Source organism: Diabrotica undecimpunctata, chromosome 1 (assembly GCF_040954645.1).
Source record: "Diabrotica undecimpunctata isolate CICGRU chromosome 1, icDiaUnde3, whole genome shotgun sequence".
Taxonomy (NCBI): Eukaryota; Metazoa; Arthropoda; class Insecta; order Coleoptera; family Chrysomelidae; genus Diabrotica; species Diabrotica undecimpunctata.
Genome location: NC_092803.1, coordinates 68,801,419 through 68,826,993, shown reverse-complemented (window position 1 = coordinate 68,826,993; position 25,575 = coordinate 68,801,419). Strand labels below are relative to the sequence as shown.

The following is a 25,575-nucleotide window of genomic DNA, read 5'->3' as shown; positions in this document are numbered from 1 at the left end:
ACACGATTATTTAAATAGCCCCATAGAATGAAATCACAAATTGACAGGTCTGGAGAAATAAGCTTCCTCGCTCATTGGAAGATGGTGACCTAAGTTATCCTCCAAAAGAAATTGCATTCTCGAAATCCTCGTGTTGTTCAACATCTCTTTCCAATAATTTCTGGACAATCTGCAATTTGAAAGGGTGAAATTTTAGGTCCTTATGCAACATTTTTCTAAACGATTCCCGATTAATATTTAGCTTAATTGCATATTTTCGGGCGGACCGTGTAGGGCTTCTGACGACGGCATCTCTCACTCGCTGTATGTTTACAGGAGTTCTTACTGTTCTATTCGGACCTTGTTGCTTTTTTTCATGACACTGCCAGTGTGTTCTAAAATTCTTTATCCATCTTAAGATTGTGTTGCAAGATGGAACCGCTCCACGCCTAGGTACCAATATAGGCAGTTTAAAGCAGCTTACTAGGATGGCTGAGATCTACCTAGGTGATTGAGTAGTTTCTTTATGTTAAGGTAAAATACTCGAAAAATGTGTTATTTAGTTAGTACTTATGAATTATTAATATATCATTTAATTTTAGTATTGTATTTTGTCCTATAAATGGATTCTGTTGGACAATAAACGCTATTATTATTATCCAGATTTAGCCATACGGCTCACACTCCCTCTAAGGGGAAAATTCACTCATCCCAGATACCTACGGTATCAAAAGGATTGAGCTCTGGTGGGACTCTTTCCATGTTATCGAGTCCTAGGTGACTTGGTATGTCGGTGTATCTCCCAAAAATTTTCGTACGCATCTGGACGTCGAAAGTAACACAGCTTTCTGCATAATCTTATATAGATGTTCGTTTAGACCCAGCTTTTTTATGTTTTCTAGGAGGCTCTTCGGGATGACTCCAGTGGTAGAAAGAATAATGGGTATCGTCTGGGTACTTTCCATTCTCCATTGTCTCCTGATTTGTATTTCTAGATCTCTGTACTTGGCGATCTTTTCGTTGTATTTAACACGTAAATTATTGGTGTTGGGTATCGCCACATCAATAAGTGTTGTTTGCCTAGTAATTTTATTAACTAGTATGAGATCGGGTCTATTATGGGCCACTGGTTGGTCTGTAAGCACAGTGCGGTCCCAGTATAGCTTGTAGTTGTCATTTTCAAGCATTCTATCAGGGACGTATTGATAATAAGGAAGATGGTCGGTTTGGAGAAGTCCCAGTTTGTCAGCTAGTTCTTGGTGGATAATCTTTCCTACTGAGTCATGGCGTTCTTTATAATCAGTACCGACAAATGCCTGGCAGCCACCGGTAAGATGTTGGATGGTTTCTTGGGCTTGGCATCCATATCGGCATTTGTCATTTTGGGCTTGAGGATCTTTAACAATATATTTCAGGTTTTTTAGTTGGAATAACCTGATCCTGAATGGCAAGTAGGAAACCCTCAGTCTCGGGAAACATCTTTCCTGATGTCAACCAATAGTTCGACGATGTATTGTCGACATATTCTTGGCTGATCTCATTGAGATGTCGCCCATGCAGAGGTTTACTCATCCAGGTGCGCATTTTGTCTTGTTTAGTCAGGTGGTTTATGCGCATTTCTTGTTCCCTCAGTTTAAGCGGCGTCGTATCATCTACTGCGCAAATTGCTCGATGTAAAGTAGATGTCTCAGCCTGTACCTGAAAATAAGTTCTTAAATTAGCAATTTGTTTATCCAATTGCTCACCTATATCCATAAGTCCTCTTCCCCCTTGATACCGCGGTAATGTTGTTCTTTCTACTGCACTGCGTAGGTGATGTTTTTGCGCCTTTGTGAGAAGTGTTCTTACTTTCCGCAACAAAATTGCAACTTTACATATTATTATTTTCTTATGTACATGCCGCGTGGTCGTGGTCATGCAATTTTTGCATTTTATAAAATTAAAGATCAAATCCTACTCATGCACCATATTGTTTATGTAGAAAATATAGTATTATTTTAACTTTTAATAATTGAATTTTTTTATAAAAATATTGTGATCCAAATTGTTAATTTAAATGTATACAAATCTACAAATAATATAATTAAAACTATCTTCTTGTAAAATATAAATAAAATTTATAATTTATTAAAAGTCAATCACTGCAGAGAAGGTCCAAAACAATCCTAAGGTGTTTCTATCAAAAAACAATTCTTGATCTTGATCTTGTTCTAAATGGCTCTAACGAGCAGACATAATCTTAATAAAAGTTTATTAATACCATAGTATTTCCGTGTTAAATCCGAAACATTTTCTTTTATAGAGCTGAAATAGCACACATTCTATAAATATAATATTGTCTTAACATTGTTTCATACCAAGACTGAAATAAGAACAAATATATCACAAATAAACCATAAATTGATGTTAATTGAAAAATTATGTCATTTTACTCAATTAGACAATGAAGCGTTACAATTATTTATAGTTAAAAATAAACAGTAATATTAATATACCTACGTATAAAAATTAATATGAAATTATAAATACACATTTCTTTAAGATATTTGATCAATGCGTCAATAAAACATTTTCTGTTCGAGATGCTTCATAATAAGATATAAATTATATAAAGCAAAAAATTAATAATATAATATTCGCTCTCTCATATTTTTTTCAGTTGCGTTTAGTATTGCAAATTTTAAAATAGTCGAATAAAAATATATTCTCCACTTACTTTTGGTGCTTTAAAAAGGCTTGTATTAACTTCGTTAACTTCCCTTTTGAATTTTTTATCGCAACGCTAACCCGTTATACATCTCGGTACGAAGCAAGTTCTACTGGTGTAAAATTTCTTGGCACTAATATTTCAATAATGTTAATACGAATAATTATTTTCGAAATTTTCATCGATAAACAAAATAAACAGGTAAAATAGTGTACACTAATTTCAAGGTCGCCCAATCTCGATGCTTCTTCTGTTTTATGGTTCTCCATGAGTTTGAGTTTATGCAGTTGCCATCTACAGGAGTATTTTGAAGCATAATGTGACCAAATCGCCCATTTGGAATGTCCATCTATATGCATGTATGGTATGAATCTCCGACAAAAGAACATGAGGATACTGAGATATATGGCGTGATCACACAAATAGAGTAAATCAACCATTTATTTTCTTTTTATGTATTTTAATTAATATTATAATAAACAGAACTAACAACAAAATGAATTGGAATGTTTATTTAAAAATCATGCCTAATTACAAATACAGTATGTACATAAAAATCAAAATCACAATAATATATAAAATACATCAATTGACTTTGTTTGGTCTTGCCATTACAAAAATACAATAATAGAAAGATATCGAACCTTTGTACACTTTACACACTCCTTTGCGTATTATTCAGCTACTACTACTACTTTGACACCAGATACTTATACAGAGTGGTAAAAATATATTTCTGAAAACAGAATTTTTTCAAAAAATTACCGTACATAACATGAAGAAAAAGGCATAAACAAAATAGGAAACACGATACAAGAACATAGATAGAAGTCTTTTGTCTAAAGTAATGAATCTTAACAGAATGATACATGGGAATGATAGCTTTATAAAACATTCCACATTATGAAATTCCAGCGAATTGCATCAGAAAACGTTTAAGACAAATACCCACTGATCCTTCTTGTTGACTATACAATAATCACTACGATCAAGAACTGGATGTGCTGTTTCGTATAATCCTCGTTTTCTCCTGTTGGCATATTTTTCTTGAGATTTTTCTGAGATATATGCCGTATTTTTTATTATCTACCCTCTTCTTCTTCTGAGATTGGATATCATCATCACTATCTTTACTCGCTTTACACTATCTATCGCTGCGGTGAAGAGTTCTATTGAACTTCACTTAAACTAGTCCCTTAAATTTTTCAACCATGACACTCTCCTTCCTCTTCGTATATTTCGCTGTATTATCAATCTTAGTTCATATCGCTGTCCTCTCATTAAGTGTCTCAGTTATTGCAAATTTCTATATTTTTATTTTATTTATTATTTGTCCATTTCTCGCAATACTTCCGTGTTTGTTTTCTTCTGTGTCCATGCTATTCTAAGCATCCTTCAGTAACAAAAATTTTTAAATGACTAGGTAGCTTGTGTTCTTGATTCAATGTTCAGATTTCAAATCCATATTTCAGTATCGAAAACACGTAGCGTATCAGAGCTCTTATTCTCAGTTCTAATCTAAGATCTTATAGAGAATAGTTTCCATTTTTACATACGCATTTCTGGCTATTTCTATTCTGGCCCTTATTTCTATTGTTTGATCATTATTTTCTGAAATCCAGGTACCCAGGTATTTGTATTTTTCAACCCTTTCTATCGGTACATCTCCCAAATGTAAGTTTGTATATTTGTTTTCTTTGTTATTATCATCATCTATCATCTACACATAATTATTATCTCTTAATCTTTATACTCTTCCTTCCTTGAGTTCTTGTTAGGACTTAATGAAACTCTAAATAATGTTAGCTTGGCTGCGAACCTATGCCAGATGGACGTCTTCATGTAGGAATTTTCCTACCAGTCTTCATTTGGTCTGCCCATCGTGTTGAAGATCTTCCTCTTGGTCTTTTGACTTCTACCTTTCCTTCCACTACCAATAGTTCCATAGTCCCCATTCTCCTAGCTATGTGGTCGAAGTAATTTAGGTATGCGCGATTTACTTTATTAATAGAATGTCTTTTATATTAAGCTCTTTCAGAATTGACAGGTTGGTTCTCTGTTTTGTCCAGAATACTCGTACACGTAGAATTCTTCTGTAGATCCATATTTGGATCTTACTTTTACATATATTTTTTTGAGAGTCTACGTTTCAGCTGTGTACGTTGCAAAAAAAAATCGTTATACATTTTTTTATTATTAGTCAATTATACATTCTCTTCTTACTTGTACTCATCTCATCATTTCATTAAAGGAAATATACCAGTGACAACAAGAAAACAGATTCTGCTTTACATATAAATCAGATGTAAAAATATCGAAAGAAAATAAATTTAGGATCATATCACTCTGCATAAGAAACATTACAAAAATATTACATCGTAATTGTTATAGTCTTCTTCTCTTTCTATTTACATATGATATAACTATTTTGTTTTTAAATTTATTCAGTGAAGTCTAGACCAAATTTCCGTAAAATGGCCAAATATTCAAACAATAGAACACTGAAAACTTTTATTTTCAATACTTCCACAAAATTTATTATAATTCATTATCACTACAGCTGTTTCGGCAGAATGTCATTCTTAAGTGATCTATTTTTGGTATGAGTTTACACTTTATAGTCTTCAACTGAATAAGTTAAGGAGGGGAGAACTGTTTATCTCAAGTTGACCACTCGAATTATGTCTGTATTTTTTAATTCGTTAATTTTCATAGATTCTAATAAAGACAGCTTAAGAAGGCCTTTATTTTGAATGTGAAGAATCTGAAATTGGTCATTAAAAGAATGATTATGGTCTAGAAGGTGAAGTGCGTACGTAGAATCTGTGTTTCTATTATTAAAAGCCCTTTATGTGTTCTGTTATACGTTTGTTAAAAGTTTTACCAGTTTGACCGATGTAAGTTTGTGGGCAGTCACCACTGTGTAAGTGCTATTTCTTTTGACTCTTGTTGTTCTTAATACATTTGCTTAAAGTTTATCTGCACACTCAATTAATTTGTTTCTGATCCTAGAGATGGCTCTACTGCTGTGGTTAAATTTTCAACTTAATTGTAAATTTTCACATGAGGACTCTGTAATATTTACAAACCCTAATATAAATTACAGTTTTGCATCCATTGGCTGAGTTGCCGAATTGTGTAGACAGTAATTTTATCAAATATGTATATAACTTTATAGTTAAAGTCACGTACCAAGATCACTTTGCCATTTAATGCTGATAACTTTATTAGTAGTAGACCAAATAAGCGAAGATATCTTTTAGAACATCTTTATGTATAATATTTTACTGCTCTGCTGTGTCAATCAGCCGTGCTCAACAAATTTTCGATTTATTTTATGGAAATAGGTCCTACGGAATATAATATATCGTATTCATACAGTGAATGTATTACATTATATTCACAAAGATCTTTTAACGATTTTTGTTTAATTTTTTGTGACTTATAATGTAGGTTTACCAAATAATCAAAGTTATGCCTATACCTTTGCAAGAACATATTGTTATTAGAAAAATAGGGGTTCCATCGACACATATTATTGAAAAATGATTCATGTTATCTAAACACTGTTATCGACAAAGAAATATGTACCTACTGCGGCGGCGATATTTGTGAAGATCGTATTATTCAAACCGATAACATTCTTATTAAATTTTGTGGTCATTTGTGAAAGTGTTGTACAAAGTAATTAATATGGGAACCCTGTTAGTATTTCGTTTCGTTTGAAGCATTTCGAAGTCGAAAGTAATGCTATCGATCGATGATAAATATTACCGATGTTTCAGATAATGCTACCTCTCTACAAGACAAATTTATGGCGGCGGTTCAAGATATATAATTATTATTATTTAACGAGATTTTTCATATGTTTAAGAAAAAATATTCAACGTTTTATTGCAATTATTTTCCACTTTTACAGCTTTATATAATATGTTGTTATTAAAATTTTGTCCCGTTTCTTACCGGTAGCTTTATTATTAGCCAGAGCATATTATTTTTTCCTATTGCGGCAAAACTGTAAATTAAATTTTTTTTTTAAATTCATAGTATTTCCTAGAATTATACCTTTATGCGGTAAGAAAATAACAAAATTGTATGCTTGGTTTTCCCGCTTTATACTTGGAAAACAGCAGTTTGTTTGATTATTTTCGAAAACGAAAACATGAAGTTTACTCAAAATTTTTAAAAAATACTTCAAGCAATCACATATACCATCTCCAATTTTTTCAAATTTTTTGAATGTGTAGTTTGTCTTTTGGGAGGTGCATATCAACCTTAAGTTGTTGTTTATTCTGAAAGCTGGTGTTATTCCTTTCTTTTTTATGTGTTTGGCTATTTTTGTTGATATCTTGCCTACATATCTAATCGAGCAGATGGTACTGCGTTTTTTCTCTAGTGGTGGAAATATTAACTTCAGAGTTTTCTTATAATGTTTTAAAATTTTGTTTATTGTTTGGTCGTTATAAAAAAGAAAGGAATAACACCAGCTTTCAAAACAAATAACAACTTTAGCAAATATATTAAGAACAAAAAGAGCAAAAAAAGCACTTACACAGTGGTATATACAAACTTAAATGTGGCAACTGCCAAAAACTTACATTGGTCAGGTATCGGATTGGTAAAACTTAAAAAAAAAAAAAACGTATAGCAGAACATAAAAAGGTTTTCAATTAAATAAAAACAGATTCTACGGATGCACTTCACCTTTTAGATCATAATCATTCTTTTAATGATCAATTTCAAATCCTTCACAGTCAAAATAAAGGCTTAAAGCTATCCTTATTAGAATCTATGAAAACTAACAAATTAAAAAATACAGATATAATTCAGAATGACCAACTTAAGGCAAACAGTTCTCTCCTTCTCAACTTATTCAGTTGAAGACTATAAGTGTAAACGCATACCAAAGATAGATCACTCAAAAAAGGCACTCTGCCGAAACAGCTGCAGTGCTATTAAATTATAATAAATTTTGTAGAAGTGATGAAAACAAAAGGTTTCAGTGTTTTATTATTAGATTAAATCAATTGCCATCAAGTAACGGTCGAATCCATCATTTAAATATAAACATAATTATTTAATTAGTAAATAATATTAAAATGTCACAGAAAATAGCTTTAGAAATATAATATAAATATAATAAATTGTTCAATGTTTTTAAATCTTGAATAGCCAAAGATTTTTTTATCTACTCGTTATACATATGTATATTTTAAGAAATAAACAAAAAGATACACATTAGTTTCTTTAAGTCCGTTGCGTGTCATAAATGACATTTATTTTATGTGTTATCACAATGCAACCAACTGCTTATAAATTCCCCATCGAAATTTTAGAGTCATTTTGACTTATATATCTCATGTTCTCAATAAAATAAAATTATAATATAAACAAGTTTAGTACAGAAAAAAAAAAGGGTTCCGTAGGCGGTACTGTAAACTACCGCGAAACTTTATATTAATCAACAAAATTCTGCTGTTTTTACTATTCTCTTTAAAATTTCATAAATTTTCAATCAAAATCCTATTCAGCAGCAGATTTTGATAATGTAGCTTTTTTAAGCTTTTTACATGCTTTATCGCATTCATTAATAAGATTTTTTTTAAGTTTCCTGGACAAAAAATTATGAAACATTTTAAAAATCAAAATAAAAAATTATGGTCAGTTTTGAAATTTCCCTCCTAAGAAACACAAATGGACTCTTCCGCTGTGACTGTGTAAATATGAAAATGTTTTACTACTTTTTATCGCACTTCAATACAAAAGTCGAACTGCGTGCAAAAATCCAACGTTGTATTTATATGAAATTATGCTTATGTGAAATTAGGAAAATATAAATAAATATCATTTGATAGTAAATGTAATTATTATATAAACTACATAAGATGTTTAAAAATAATAAGTTATATAAAAAAGAGTGGAACAGTACGCGGTAATGTAGACTAGAGCGGAACTTCATACTACGTTTCCTGTATTTTTTAAATTTAAATAATATATTTAAAATTAAATAAAGTAATTTTATTATTTATTTGTTTTTTATATTTTGATTAAACATAATAATTCAATCAATTATTATGTTTACTCCTAACGCCACCTGTTAACTTATTAACAATGCATACGTTGTTAACTGAAGATAAATCTTTCAAATTCAGACGAGATTTAATAATATAATATAAATAAATATCATTTGAGAGTAAATTTAATTATTATATAAACTAAATAATTTGTTTAAAAATAATAATTGTATTTATATGAAATCATTTTAAAACGGGAATAAATTTAAAAATTTAAACAGATGATTCAATGTTGCTATTAATCGGATGACATTTATGACTTTTATTAAATTTTGACAATCGCTACGATTCAAATCTGTGACAGATATTCTTTTAATTTTTTACTTGTCATTTAATGTTTATATTTTGTTAATTATTTTTCATACAGTTTTTAATTTAAATCTGCTTAGAGTAAATATATGATGACTAGAAATGAATTGATCAAAAGCAGTGAATCGATGAAGAATGAGGGGAAGAGACCTATTGAAAGACCGAGAAAGCGATGGGAGGATGATGTGGATGAGGACGCCAGAAATCTCCTTCACAGACGATCGTGGCTACAGACCATAATAAATAGAGAGGTTTGCTGAGGAAGGCGAGGGCTCGAGTTGGGCTGTACAGACATAGGATGGATGGAATCTCAACAACTTTTGAGAATATAAAAAAGAATGATTGTCAGCGAATACCCAATAGTAAATACTCAGCCCTTAGTAAACAATAAACAAATTGAAAAAGTCGAGAGCTATATATTTTTGGACTAATGCAAATAGCGGTTGAGACCAGTCAGGCTGGGACTCTAGCGGAGGCACCTATAGAGAAGCTAGAGGCTTTTAAGATGTGGTGCTACAGACGAATACTATGGATCTCATGGGTTGATCGAGGGACGAATTTTGAAGTTCTCCGTAAGATGGGGAAAAGCGAGAACTGCTTATAACGATAAAAAATTAAGAGTGTCATGGATATATAATGAGAAATAGGGATTACTTCAGTTCATTATTGAAGAGAGAGTGCTTGGTAAGAGAAGGCCGGGCAGACCGCGTATTACATGGCACCATAACCTAAGAACTTGGTTCAAAATGACGACCGATGGTCTATTTCAAGCAGCTGTAAACAAAGTCAAAATTGCCATAATGATCGCCAAAATTTGGAAAGAAAGGTGCAAGATAAAGAAGCAATCACTCGATGGGCCAGTCTTACAATTTTATACAGGATGAGTCACCACTAACGCTATATTTTAAATCTATTTTGAAATATACAGGGTGTCCCAATAAATTGCGGCGTATCAAAGGTATATTTTGTCTTATGGGGCACCCTGTATTTTATTGCATTTTCTGATTATCCGCAAAAAATAAGGTATAGTTTCATAAGGGTTCCTTATACCTAAGTCCAGAGTTATGTCGACGTTGCTTAAAATGTAAAGTTTTAAAAATCTCATTTCAAACTTATTTAAGCAATTACAACAAATTTACATTTACATTTAATTTTACATACATTATTTACATTATTAACACATCTGGTGTTATAGATGCAAAAGGGTTCGAAATTATTAATTTCATATTATCTGGAGTAGTAGGGGGTGTAGTATATACAATATTTGTAATGTAACCTCATTTAAAGAAATCCATCTTGGTCAATCCTGGTGACCTGGGTGGCAATCATATGGACCGCCTCTACCTAGTTCTTAGTTATTTCTTAACATCACTTGAAAAATGAGCAGGAGCTCCGTCCGATTGGAGACACATGTTTGTTCGTACGTTAAGTGGAAGGTTTTCAAGAAGGATCCAAAAACCTTATTTTAAGAAATTTAACAAATTTATTCCATTGAGATTTCCGTCAAAAGAAAATATGGGTCTATAACGTACTCGCCCATACCGATTAAGAATTTAAACAATTGTAAATTACGCAAAAAATATGACACCTAGGTATAGGACATCCTGATACTATTCAAAAGAGGAAACTTGGTTTAATATTACGGTTAATATACTTGGTGTTCCATTTAAAATAAGTCACATGTCACACATTGAATAATCAATCATAGAATATATTCAACGAATATCCAACTATTTAGATCTAAAAGTAAATTTGTTATAATTACTTAAATTAAATTTGAATATTATGAAATTAAAGTTGAAAATAAATCTTCACACAAACACACACATAGTGATCAACCCTGCCCCTAGGCATAACAAGATTTTAATTTTAGTTCTCAGCCCTCCTGAGTTCCATGACCCTATTCGTAGATCGCTCTCCTGGTCGAGGGTCACTGTTGACCGAAACTTCCTAGGACACTGACGACATTTGTCATTTTTCCGAACATGCATACAAAGTTTTGTCGCTGTTCGTTTAAAGTGGCGATTAAGTTTGCAGTTTCGGAGTTTTGCCCTATTTCATTAGTGTTTCTGCTGACTTAAGCTGTTGTTGCCTTCGTGGCTTGTGCGTAGCTTCTATTTGTGGTGGCGGATGTGGTTGGAACAGTGGTGATTTTACCCCTTGTTAGTGCTGGAGCTGTGTTGGTTTTTCTCCTTAGTGCCTTGGAGCAGCCTCTGTAGTTGGCTGTGTGAGCCTCTCCACAGTTTGCACACTTGGGATCAGTGTTTCTATCCTTGGTGCATTCTTTACATACGTGCTGTTTTTCGCACTTCACATATTTTGAGCCACAGTGGTAGGATTTTGAGCCGTGAAAGAATCTTTGGCAGTTGTAGCATTGCACGATCTCTCTCGTTGTTTTAATTTCATCCTCGATGTAGATCCTCATGAAGCCTAAGTTTGTGATTCTCTTTATAGTCACCAGAAACAGAGGCAGAACCTTCTTAACTGGTCTTTTCGATATCATGTTTGTTGCCTTTGCTTCCAAGCCATGGTTTCTTAACTCCTCTTCTATTTTTTCTTTTTTTGTGGTGGTGTGCAGTCCTCTGTTCACTAATATTTTCTTTTTATTTTGATCGGTTGGATATGCTATCCAATCAATCTTATCATTTTTGTCGAATTCTCAAAGGTTTTGATCATTGCCAAATACCCTTCTCTGTCATTAGTCTGGATGATTATAGATCTGCCTTACCTCGCAAATTTATTGTTGGAGCTGATTCCGTTTTCTGCCGCTCTGCAAAATTTTCTGGCTTTTCCCTACCGTGATTTTGGTGTTGTCTCGGCCTGTTTTTCTGGTTCGGCATTTGTTTTGGCACATTTAACACTGTATTTGCAGGGTCTTTATTAGTCTATGTCGGTGCTGATTTTTTCATCGCCCTTGTGGCGCATGTTTCCTCTCTTTCCTTCCTTTACTGTATTATGAGCATTTGCTTTTCGCCAATGCCCATTGTTTTGTCCGGTTCTTCACTTTTGCTGGGTTTTTTCGTTTTCTTGGTCTGGATTGTACATCCAGGTTCCGTTTGTTCGACTTCCATTATCTTTTGTTAGTTCTTAGTGCCGGTACTAGGCTGTTCATTGCCAATTGCCTCGAAACTTTTTTCCACTGGTTTTTCGATTTGTTTCAATAATTTTTCTTTTTTTGGTTTTTCGTGGAGTTTATCTATTTGTCGTTGTTTTTTGCCAGAAGTTGTTCTTACATCCTGCTGATGGTGTCAGTCATGGTCCATCAGGTCAGTTAGCTTCCGGTCCTCTTCATCTTTGGCTATAATGATTTGTTGCAGCTCTGTAATTTGAGCTTGCATCTTTTCGATGCGTCTCGCATGGTCTTTATTCATCTTGACTATTACCTTGTTCAACTTTTCTACTGTCATCATTTTTTCGTTATATTCCGTCATCTTGTTTTCTTTGTTTTTTTTCTTTATCTTTTCGTTACTGCTGATATCTGATTATTTGTTTGTTTGTTTTTATTTATTCTTCCTCTAAATCACTATACTGAGAGGCATCCGTCGAGAGCCACTATCACTCTGTTGAAATGTCTTCGAACTAATCACTCACTGAGTCATTGTTTAAAAAATCGAAATTTTCATATTTATGCACATTTGTAATATTTATACTAAGTATTACTGAGCTTTCTCTATCTGAATCCATTTTATTAACAATATCTTTATTTAATATATTTTGGCTTGTATTTACATTATTTTCTACTATGTTTAATTTATTATTTATTTGTATTATTATTATTTTCTATACTATTTATTAATTATTTTTCCATTAAAATTGGAGGGACTTCATTTTTTGCACGCATAAGTTGTTATGTGTTATAAATTTTAATTTAAATTTTTGCCATTGTGTCGCTCAGAAATACTACTTTTATGGGTACTTGTGTTTCTGGATATCTGTATTTCACTCTATTGTTTCATTGAGCCTTACGGACAACCCTTTGTATCCTTTAACCACTATAGCACTATGGTTTGTTAACGTACACTATTAAAGTTTTCCAGCAGATACGCAGATCCTCCGCGTATTTGCAACCGCTAGGGCCACGTGGCCGATTCAGATCTCGATTGTAGTATAGGAACTACAATTTATGTTTAGATGTTAACATATAAGATGGAATAATGTAAAATAAATTTAAACCAATAATTTTTAACAGGTTTTTACCCAGATATTTAGTGGCTCAAAACATGTACACCTAGACGCTGATGATGGAATATGGATTCCGAAAACGTTTTGTTGTTGTGATATAGCCCGATTGGGTTTTTAATTATATACCTTTTAGAAAGAATTTTAATAAATTTTTTGTGATACATGGCATACAGCCAGCTACAGGAACTTAGTTTCCTTGTGGATTACAATTTTTTTGTTTCGCGCACTTTTCGGTTTGAGGATGCGTCCGTACTCGTACACTACTCACCCACTCACTCAAATTAGTCTTCTAAGACTTTACACTTTAAGGAAAGTCGACATAACTCAGAACACTCCGGACTTGTGTATAGGGAACCCTTATGAAACTAAGTCTTATTTTTTGCGGACAATTAGAAAATGCAAAATAAAATACAGGATGACCCATTAGAAAAAGTATACCTTTGATACGCCGCAATTTATTGGGGCACCCTGTATATTTCCAAATATTTTTAAAATGTAGCCTTTCTCAACTTACAAACTATTAAAGTAATTTTTTTTTAAATCTAACCTCTCGCTGTAATCTTCCGTCCCGTTAATGGTGACTCACCCTGTACGTACATGTTGTAGCTGATAAGAATTTGCAGTGCAATTAAATATTACTTAATTTCCTTCATTAATAATATTACTTTATTTTCCTTCAGCAAGGACCACCACTTCTACTCTGACATCACAAACCATACACAAAAAAATGCCGGCGACTTCTGTTAAGCCTTCATCTTTCATATTGTTTCATGTTCCATACGATCTATCTTCTTTTTTTTCATTCGTCAATAGGTTCTATTCCATGTCAGCTGTAAGTCTTATTTTCCATCGGAGCGAACGTCCATTATTATTTAACTATACCCACACCAATAAACGTCCACTGCTCATCACAAACCTACTATATTATAAATCATTGATTGAAAAATTTGGAAATTATGACACAAATTTTCAATTGCTGATTTTTTATGATTTAAATAAAGCTTAGGATTATTGATCTATTCATAAGTATAATTTTCGGGAATACTGTGTTTGCACCTCAAAAGTGATGTAGATTTTACCGAAAGACCAATAATGTAAGCGAGATTCCCTCTTTACAAAACTCGAATGCGTCGAATATTGTTCTCGGGAAATATCTCATGATTTTATATATAATATCTCATCTATAACCATTTTTCTTCAAAACCCTTCTATCTGTAGTCGCACTTATGTGTACTACCTTAGCAACTTGATTGATACTTGTTTTCCCCACGATTTCTGATGTAGTTTCTTTTGCTGTATCTCTGATATTTGACCATATAATTGACCATAAATCATCTATATCTGCATTCTCTATGTGTTCTTTTAATAAATTTATTTGATTAACTTGTGTGTATAGCTGAAAAGTTTTGTTGTTGTCCTTCAGGGCATCAAGAATTACTTTGTTAATCTTTGATTTTTTTTTTGGTGTCCTACCAGTGGGTTGTGATCAGACCCGATGTCTGCTCACAGGTCTTCGGAATCTAGTATTAATCAAAATGTAATCAATTTGGTTTCTTATGATTCTTTCTGGGCTATCTTGGAGAGCCTTCCAAGTATATAATCTCCTTGGGAACAGTTTATACCACGATTAGTAACTACTAATGAATTTTCTTGATTAAACTGAAGTAGTTATTTTTCTTTCGTTCCTTTCTCCCAGCCCCTCTTTATCTATTATATTTTCGAATCTTCCTTTTCCTATTTTGACGTTGAAGTCACCCATATTTATGTCTCCTTTTTGTGTACTACGAATTATTTCTTCTATTTGTTGGTAGAAATATTGTTTCCTCTTCACTTTTATCCGCTGTTGGTGCGTAAACTTGTATGAGGTTAACGTTAAAGGAATGACATCTAAGCTATAAGACTTCTTCCGGAATATGGGTCGAAATTATTCACATATTTGTTTATCGATTCGTCTATAATAATAGTAACACCATGACGATGATTTGGTTGATGTGCGTTGCTTCCCGAGTAATAAATCACTGCTCCTTCTGTTCCGGTTATTCCGTTTCCCGACCCTCTAATTTTACTTATGACTAAGACATTGATTTTAAGTATTTTCATTTCTTTGACCGCATTTCTCAATTTACCAGCCTGATACAGTGTTCGTACATTCCACGTCGCAAGTTTAATAATTCTCTCTTTTTGTAACCTACTAGGTAATTGAAATGATTTTCTTGTTGCAGTTGATAATATGATAGCCATTGCTTGAAAACAAGCGTGTCACATAGAGAAAATCAGCAATAAGTATTATTTTTTTGATTGCTTCTGTGTCTATAGACCCGATCGAAGTCCTAATTAAATAGGATAACTTATGTTATTGAAACCTAGAAACAATAGAAACTTAAAAAAAAAATTCTAGACTAAGCTAGACACACATTTTGGAAAATGAATCAAATATTGCGCAAATGAAACTTCAAGTAAAATGGCCTTTCTGGATGTTTAGTAAAATATAAATTTTGTGAGAACAATATTTCCTTATCATGTTTCAAATATTTAAAATAAAAAATCTGGCCCAAGTTTCAATTCTTGATATTTCACGAGAATAAAGATATTTATCCCCATACATTATGTGATAGATATGTTCAAATGTTAACAGTTGTTAGAAGTTGTATCTATCAATAATCAGGAATAACCACTCTGTAGCTTACCAAGTAGTTAATTGAGGTACGGCAAGTGCAAAATATATGCCAACCAGTCTTATATTACTACAAAAGCTAAAACTGGTTGTAACAATACTGCAGATTACCTCAATGAAGTACCGCTGTACCTTATACTAATACTGAGTTTTTTACAAATTCGAGAAAATTCTACAATCTAATAGCTACTGAAAAATGCTTGGATCGTTCAACTGGACGGGCAAGATCGTCTGAGCTGTGTGTTGTAGTATTGTCTGGTGGCTTGGCAACTGCGTCTGGAAGTATGGAACTAGGAGACCTACAGAATTGCTCGTATTTCCTAAACAGAACAGATATAATATAAAATATATGATAAAAAAAATGCCCTGCCATTTATGTCTACATGTTTCGCTGTACTTTTATCTGATCTGATAGTAGTAATTTGAAGACAAATAGGAAAACAGAAAGGCAAATCAACTAGCCATGTTTCCCACTATAGAGTGGATAAAGTAGGTCAGGATACTTCCAGGCTAACACTACCTGAGAAAACGCAAGTACTGCGAAACATATCACAGTGTAGTCAAAGCACAACTTTTAGAAATGTATAGCAGGACATTCATGTATTTTAGATGCATTTGTCCCTTTATTTATTTCTTACATCTGTCAAGAACGCTGTTGACCATAATTACCCATAGTCACCAAAAATAAACGTCTCTACGTACCAGTAAGAAAGTCCATTTGTTGACTAAAGAAAATCTTATCATCTATTAGCGGAAAGTTGAATAGGCCATTCTGCAACAGCAATTCTTCTACTTTTGTGAAATTTACATCTGACATCACAGGAACGATATCAGCAGATGTATCCAGAGGTGTATTGCCAATGGATATAATCTAAAAAATAAATAAATAATAAATGTTTGGAAACACTTCCACGGTTAGTACAATTACACATGTAACTAAGGTAAATATTTTTTTCTTTCCATTTTATGGCCTTGGCAAAGCCAATTGCGCTGTTCCTGGGCCGGATAGCTCAGGCGGTAGGATGTCTGACTTCCACGCAGAAAGCCAGGGATCGAGTTCCAGCGCCGGCAAAACCAGGGGTAATAATGGGCGGTTGAAACGTAGCACTAGCCCTGATACCTTCCTTGTATCCTGTAGGCCAAGGAGAGCAGACTACCTTGCTATAATTCCAAAGGTTGACTGTTATTAGTAATGTGTTCCTAAATGTTACTTTTAGTTCTGTATTGGCCAGTTTGTTGTTCAGATCGAAATATGACTTAGGCAGCAGCTTCCACCGTCAAAAGTATTACACTGTTTTTATTTTTTTATTTATTTTTCAGTTATTTTAACACTATTTATTTAGTCTTTAATGTTCACTTTTCTAATAATCATTTTAATTTATTTATACGGTATATATATATATATATATATATATATATATATATATATATATATATATATATATATATATATATATCCATCGTTCTGGAACTTGCATGAAAACCATAATATATTGTTCCGTGGATATTAGAGGGCTATCACTGGGCTTATAAGGTTTTAAGATTGCAACGATTTTGGCACGCTTGAGCTTTGTGAGGAAGAAACTTTAATCATTTTGGAATATTGAGGTGTTAAACCATGCTAACTCAAGCGTATTTTCTACAGTGAAGGGAAACTCAAAGTGGTTGTCATCAACTACAACAAACAAGAGCCTACCAGGTTTCATCTGCTTAGTCGCAGATCCGGTATTGATAAAAAGGTACCAATTTAGTGAGAGAAAGTTTTTATGTTTTACATTTCATCAGTTCAGCAAGGATACTTCCTGGTCCTGGAAATCTACTATTTTTCAGTTCTTTTATAGCTTTTTGAACTTCTATACCTTTTATGGTTATTACTTCACACTCAATGTTTACTTCCGTTGGCGATTGAGTCAAAAATGCATCCCTATTTTCTGTTAGTAATTCCCCGTAGTAATTTTCCAATTTGTGTTTTGATATTGATATTATTTGACTATATATGCTTTTTCTTTTATTAGTTCTTAGTTTGCTAAGGAACTTCCATGTCTCTGCACATTTTCTGTCTCCTAGGTAGGTACCAATCTCCTGGCATTTCTTATCCGACATTTCTCTTTTGGATGCCGCCATTTATTATATTTATTATGCCGATAGTTATTATTTTGAGCTCCAGATATTTATATCTATCTCTTTGTTGTTTAATACCTAGCCATTTGATATACCTACACTGTCCTTTTCTCTTTTAGGAGGTTTTCTATTTCTTCGTTTTCCCATAACTTATCACTTAGTCATATAGCATGACTTTGATAGCATCAGATAAAAACATAGTGGATATAATCACGTTGATGCTATCTACAATGTTTTCGTATATTCCTTGAGATTGAGCTTAATACCAATCTAAAAAGGGACATACAAGAAACACAACTGTATACGACAAATAATGGCACTTTTTTTAGCATATACATTGAGTGATTCAGCTAGTCATATAATGATTAAGCTAATAACTATCACAATCAGCATAATAGATTTTGCATAAACTTACACGAAAAAGTATCATTACTAAAACCTAAGAAAATTCGATTATCAAAATCTATAATTAGAATACCTGTGGACTGGTAGAAGACAAGATGGTGGTTGCTGAAGGATTTACGATAGGAGGCGACACTGACATAGTAGGCGTTGCAGGCAGTGCCATAGGCGTCGAAGGTGTCGACGGCGGTTCTTCCTTAGGCTGCAATTCCGCTCCAGTCTTGTGGTCAACTTTGTGCCTCCTTCTCGTATGTTTTAACCAATTGGGATAATTGGTAAAAGTGCGTTCGCAGTACTTGCATTTATACGGGCGTTCTCCGGTGTGTATGTTATAATGTTGCTAAAAAATGTTTATCTTTTACATACCTTGGATTTTCAATTATGTATTAATACTATTACAAGTGATCAAAACTTGAACTTTGAGTGACATGGACAGATCCAAAATGCAGACGAAGTAAATCGCTAGCGAAAAAGTCTGGAATTTAGCACAAGCATTAGGTACAAAACGCAAGGGACTCAGAAAGTATCTGGTTCATATTCCTCTTTTTGTATATACAATATTCTACAGTGTGGTTGATTAGTGCGTAAACATGTTATAGTAAAGATACAAAAAAAGTTATTTACAAAAATTGCAGGCAGCTTTAAACTGCACATTTTAAAATTAGTTACAATCTCAAACTTACAGGGTGTTATACAGGATATTTAAAGAGTTATCACCAATATTACATGAAAATCGTTTAAAAAAAGTTTATCTCTATGTATAATTAAAAAGGAGTATAGGAACAACGATCTATTGCAGTCATATTTTTTTAATAATAGTAAAAAATTATAAAAGTAAATAATTTTGATAATATTCATTAAATCGAATACAGGAAAAGTCAAAATGCAAATACATTATTTTTAAATGGAACTATTTTATATAATTTACTTCTACCATTTCATCGATAGTAAAATTCATTATTGCTAATTTAAAGTGAATTGATTACTGAATTAATAAAAAAATTGTTGCTTTTAGAACTTTAGAATCAACCAGATTAACAATACATAACAAATCTCTATAACCATTCACAATTTCATCACCATATTTCCTCCGAGAAACTGTTATGGGATATTCCTAAAAAAAAGTCTCTGTCGTGATCGAGTTGAGCAAACTGTGGATTTTGCCGGTCCTTCTTAGTTGAGTCATGCTAGAAATTGTAAGATATTTTGGTAAAGGTTGAATCTAAAGCGTGTATCAATAAATCAATAATAATTGGATCAAGGCATGGAGTTAAGAAACTTAAAAGAGATAAACGTGGCTGAATTTCTAGAGAAACTGAATAACTAATACGGAGGTTTTCAGGTTCAGTAAAGAAAAAAAGGAGAGCAATCCAGAAAAAGAAGTAAAAATTCTTTGGTGCCACAATGAAAAATAATAATTTAATAATTTTAGTTTGGATAGGAACTATCTCGATATAAAAGGAAAAGAAGGGAACTGGAAGAATCAAAATTCGTGAAATACTAGATTAGTGTGGTATTTACAACGCTTACAATATATTTCTTCCCCTAGTTCGTTTAGATAAGCTTTTCGCCAGTTCAATGCCAGCTTTTTTAACGATTTAACTCATTCCATATACCTCAGATTAAAGTCTTCCTTACCTTCAATTTTGTGCTACTCAAAAATCCTTTGTTGCAATATCCACATACAAAGGGTCTAGCTGCCGCATGGACTAGGCTGTGCACCTTCAAACACCTCTCAGTCTTATACATTTTTTGGCAAACTTCACACTTGAACGGTCTGACCTCACTGTGGAAGCTGTAGTGGCGAACTAAATGAGATTTTTCAGCAAACCTAAAATGTAAAAAGAGTAATTACTAAAAAATATAATAATGTAACAGCAAAACATTGGTTTTATGACATTTCAAATTCCAGTCCGGAAATCGCTATCCGAAAAACTTATTGAATATACAAACGGTGTAATCTGTAAATATTTTGTTGTTATCTGTAAATACTTACAGGTTAAGTATAATATTATTTTTATTTAATAAAACTTTTCTGAGAATAATTTTCGGACAGGAGCTGGAAACGTCAAAAATATGTAATTTTAATTACAATTATGTTGGGTTATTACTAAATATTACAAAATATAAAGTTCTACATTGTAAAAAAACTTTAAATATAAAACTTACGTTTTCCCGCATTTATTACAACAGTGAGGTTTATCCCCTGTGTGCTGCTTCACGTGTTGCTGCATATTGACTTTTTGTGTAAAAGTTTTTCCGCAGACATCACACATAAATCGTCTACCGAGTCTGTGGACGTTCATATGCGATGTTAAACCTCCTCTGGTGTGTAATCTAAACAAAAAAAGTATATTAATTAAATAAATATAAAATATATGAGAGAGGTTACTTGATCATATAATATAAACAGAATAGTAACGCGATTAGCGCGGTTAACGCGAGTACATAGTATCAACTTTGAAATCATAAATAGGGTCTTAATTTTCATCTGTAAGATTCTGATAAGTTTTAATAGGTAAAATTAATTGGAGAAACGATCATTCTAAGAGTAACGCAACAATTTTAGAACATTAATCAAGACGCTGCAAGAACCTGAAAACTTTGCACTGTAATAAAAGACTCTTCTAGCATTAATGCCACAAAACGATTACGTTACTCTTGTAGTAACTATTTCCCAACTTGATTTAAACGGGCTACACCTTACTAATGACGACCAATAAGCCAGAAATGCTTATTTATTTTACCTTCCATCTTATTATACATTTTACTTCCATTTTGGTACAAGCTATGCCGTTATCCTTATACTTTAGTTAATACAGGTTGTATCAAAACAAGCGGGGCGGACGAACATCTTGCGAAATTTACGTCGGACAAAAAAACTGAAAACCACTTGTTCAAAATTTTTTGAATTTGAATTTTTTGAAAATCTATCAAATAATATCAAACATGACCTCCCAGTCCCACCCCCGAGAGGTGGGACTGAAGATAACTTTGAAATCATAAATAGGGTCCCCCATTTTTATTGCGGATTTCTTATGAAAAAATAAGTAACTTTATTTAGACAATAATTTATCCTGATACCTGATATGATATTCTGATTTACTCTGATAGGAAAATTATGGAAACGGTCTAATATGTCGAGAAATACACTGCTAAATGAAAAAACAAAAAAACGTCTTTAATATTTATCACAAATCTGTCTAATGGTACCAAACACGAATCCCACCCCCACCCCTTGGAGGTGAGGCGAGAGGCAACTTTGCAATTTTAAATAGAAACCCCCCTTTTTTGTTGCAGATTCGAATTTTCCAAATAAAATAGTAAAAAAATTTATTCACTATCATAAAAATTAAGTTGCAGACTTCTGATCTGTCCTTGTTTTTCTACAATTACTACAGCCCAATCTAAAGCGAATCGGAAAAAATTCAAACAAAACTTGTTTACTTTTTCATGCAAAATCTACAATAAAAAATTAGATTTTCCATTTAAGACTTTAAAGTTGCACCTCGCCCCATCCCCAGCCTGTGGGGGTGAGTGTCGTGTTTAGTGTCATTCGATAGATTTTTGAAAAATTAACATTTTTTAACAGTGATGAGTGTAGATCAGATTAGTAGTGTCTGGGGGCTCGGAAGACTGAGACCTCGGAAGCCCTGAAGAAGACATCGAAGAGGATATCGAAAGCTCGGCGCAATGATAATCGACGCGGTTCAACCCGGAAGACTGACCGCGTTGAGAATTTAAAACTCGACGTATCAGCACCCATTTTGGAACCATTATCAAGAGGGATACGGTTCCGTTAGAGTTCGGGGTTTCAATCTGCCAAGTTAGTACAATTAAACCTAGAGCTAAGATTATTACTATTACAAGAATTAATATTAATTTTATATATATATATATATATATATATATATATATATATATATATTTATATATATATATATATATATATATATATATATATATATATATATATATATATATAAATATTGTGACGATTGGGGTTTATAGAAAATAATTTATGTTATATACTACATAATATTAGATATTTGGTTGTTTTAAATAAGTTATATACTAGAGAATTTAATAAAAATATATTTATGTGAGGGCATTTTAAGAAATTAGCATATAATAATTGTAAAAAGTTGTATTTTAGTAATTATAATGTTGTAAATAGATTTAAGTGAGCCATGTGCATAGGCAACCAAAAATACTCTCGGAGTGATTGACAGATAGAAATTAATCATAATTGGGAATATAAAGTGGGGTTATAATAATATATTGTTTGAATTGTGTATTTTATTAAATTAGAGTGTTAGTTACTAAGTTGAATGTTTATTCTGATCTGAAAAGCCTAAATGTCAACAAAATTATCAATGGAACATTAACGAATTCTCCAGAGTGCAGAATTTGACCTGTGTTTATGTTGGAACATTCTGGAATAATGATTATGGCGGTGGATCGAACAGATATTTTTTTCGAGAACATCTATATCGAAGAAATAGAACAAATTGGAACATGATCTCTTACCAGATGGTTCTGGAATATCCAAAAGGATATAAATACCCGTGATTTGGATTCAAGATGGCAGTGATGGAAGTTTTTAGTCTGAAGTCAAGCAGTCAGGAAGTTTTTTAGTCAGAAGTCAAGCAGTTTATTATGAAAGTTAGTAGATTAGTTAGTGAAGTCAATTGTTCACAGTTTTAGTAAGTCAGTCAAGCAGTTTAATAAGAAATATGAAAGTTAGTTGGAGATAGTCCAATTGTTTAATATAGTGAGTTAAATGAAGATTAAAAATTATGCATATAATTTAATGCACATTTATAATTATACACAAATAATTATTGAAGATTAAAAAAAGTATATTGGAAGAAATTAAATTATATTATGGTTGGAGATTAGTATAAATCAACTTATAATAATTGGATATTGGTATATTGAAAAGAAGAATAAATATAAATGCTGTTTACTGGTTTGGTTGGTGGTGTATAAATGCTGGTGAAGAAAACTATATCTTAAATTGGTAGAAGCTGATAATTGGAAAAAATAATTTCACAAAAAACAAGGATAACTGAAGTACGAAGACATTCAGTGGTGATTAGAATCTATATAGTGGAAAACAGTTCATTTAGGCATTCAGTGAAAGAAAGGTACAAAATTTTGTTAATATAATTTAGTTAGTGTCATAACAATTTCAATTTTGAAGATAGTTTGTTTAAATTTTAGATTGTCTATAGAATTTAATTAGTTTTATAAGAATATCAGTTTAAAGATAGTTTATTTTAAATTTACATTGGCTAGGTTAGATATATATATGTGTGTTTCATAATAGTTATAATAAAGATAATTTAAAAAAGTACTTACAAACTAATTCTTTGAGAACCGCGATAAAAACCCTATATTATTAAAAATACTCATTGCTCATCATTCAAACAAAAAACACATCATAACAATTTGGCACCCAACGCGGTGGCTCTCTATTTAAAAGAATTAGTTTGGGAAGATAAGTGCTCTCATATAATTAAATTAATTATCAGTAGAAAGAAAAAATTATAGATTTTATTTTTAATTATATTTGAACAAGTAAAGTCTCAAAATGTCTCAAGGAAAGAAAGGTACAAGAAGCAAAAAGAATGAAGAAGATGTGGAAGTAGAAACACAACCTATACAAGAGGAGAGTTTAGTTCAAGTTCCACAAGATACTGCAGAAATGAATCCAGAAAGAGAGGAAAATGTCAATATGGCAGCTTTGATGTCATTAATGATGCAGATGAACAAGACAATAGAAGAGAATTCAAAAGAATAAAAAAATTGGAAGAGAATTCAAAAGAAGTCAAAGAAGACATGAAAAAAATGGAACAGAAATTGGAAGAGAATTATAGAAAATTAGAAAAGAAAATAGAAGATAATAATAATAAAATTGTAAAACAAATGGAAAAACAAATGGATAAAAAACTTGAAGCTGCAGAGAAAAAAGTTGCAAATGAAATAAAAAGTATACGGAATGACTACAAGAAAAGGATAAACAATGAGAGGACAGAAGTAAAGAGGATTATTCAAGATAATAAAATAGATATAGAACAGAAAATAGAGTTACAGAAATGTAACTTAGAAGTAAAAATTAACGAAGACAGGAGAAACACAGAAGAAAAATTAGACGATATACAACAAAATATCCAAATAAATAGTAATCAAATAAGAAATGTGGAACAGAGAATAGATGATATTTCACAAATGAGAGACATAGGGAGACCTTACTTAAATTTAACAAATGAGACTGGGATTAAATTCTCTGGTAATATAAAAAATTTGCATCCTAGAGTATACATAAATAGTTTAAAACATAAATTAAGATTTGTGAATAATATTAATGATATTAAAGATTATATTAGAATGACATTAAATGACAATGCAGCAACTTGGTTTGCTAGTATTGAAAATGATTTAGATAACTTTCAAACATTTGAAAATAAATTTTTAAATTATTATTGGGGTGAATTAGAGCAAGCAAAGTTTAGAGAAATTCTATATTTTGGAAAGTATAATCACAATTTAAAATCAAATATGGTAGATTATGCATTAAAACTGATAACAGTTGCAAAATATTTAGAACCACCACTTAGAGAGGATGAAACAGTCTTATATCTAGACATTTTGATGTTGATGTTGTGCAAACAGTAACTGTACAAAATATTCAAACAATAGATAGTTTTATTAATTTTATTCAAAGAATACAAAGAGGCAATATGACAAGTAATAATAACAACAGAAAAAACAATAATAACTTTCAATATAATAAAAATGATAATCAACAATATAGACAATCATATAATAATTATAGATATGGTAATAATTTACAAAATTTTAATAATAATAACAGTAATTATAATAGACAACATTTTAATAACAGTACTAATAATAATAGACAAGATTTTAATAATCGAAGAAATACAGAGCGACCTAACTATAACAGACAGGTAAATTGTGTACAAAGGAATAGGAGCTGCGAAGACAGGGAACGAAATAGTACAAGGCAAGAAAATGTGAGTAGAAGTCATAGTAGGGAAAGACATAGGACATCAGATCCAAGTGGTCAGATACAATCTGACAATTCTAATAATCAAAAT

At 31.9% G+C, this 25,575-nt stretch overlaps 1 protein-coding gene across 1 annotated transcript in view; it reads right to left on the bottom strand.

Moving 5' to 3' along the window:
* Positions 1 to 3,183: 3,183 nt before the first annotated feature.
* Positions 3,184 to 25,575, bottom strand: part of LOC140450528 (uncharacterized) — a 58,296-nt gene continuing 35,904 nt past the window's right edge. Inside the window, exons 5-9 of the mRNA XM_072544186.1 lie at positions 20,618 to 20,785; positions 20,087 to 20,279; positions 18,525 to 18,788; positions 16,628 to 16,796; positions 3,184 to 16,245 (exon numbers count right to left, since the gene is read on the bottom strand). Coding sequence (XP_072400287.1) covers positions 16,112 to 16,245; positions 16,628 to 16,796; positions 18,525 to 18,788; positions 20,087 to 20,279; positions 20,618 to 20,785 — 928 coding nt within the window. The 3' untranslated portion in view covers positions 3,184 to 16,111. The remainder of the gene's footprint in view (positions 16,246 to 16,627; positions 16,797 to 18,524; positions 18,789 to 20,086; positions 20,280 to 20,617; positions 20,786 to 25,575) is intronic.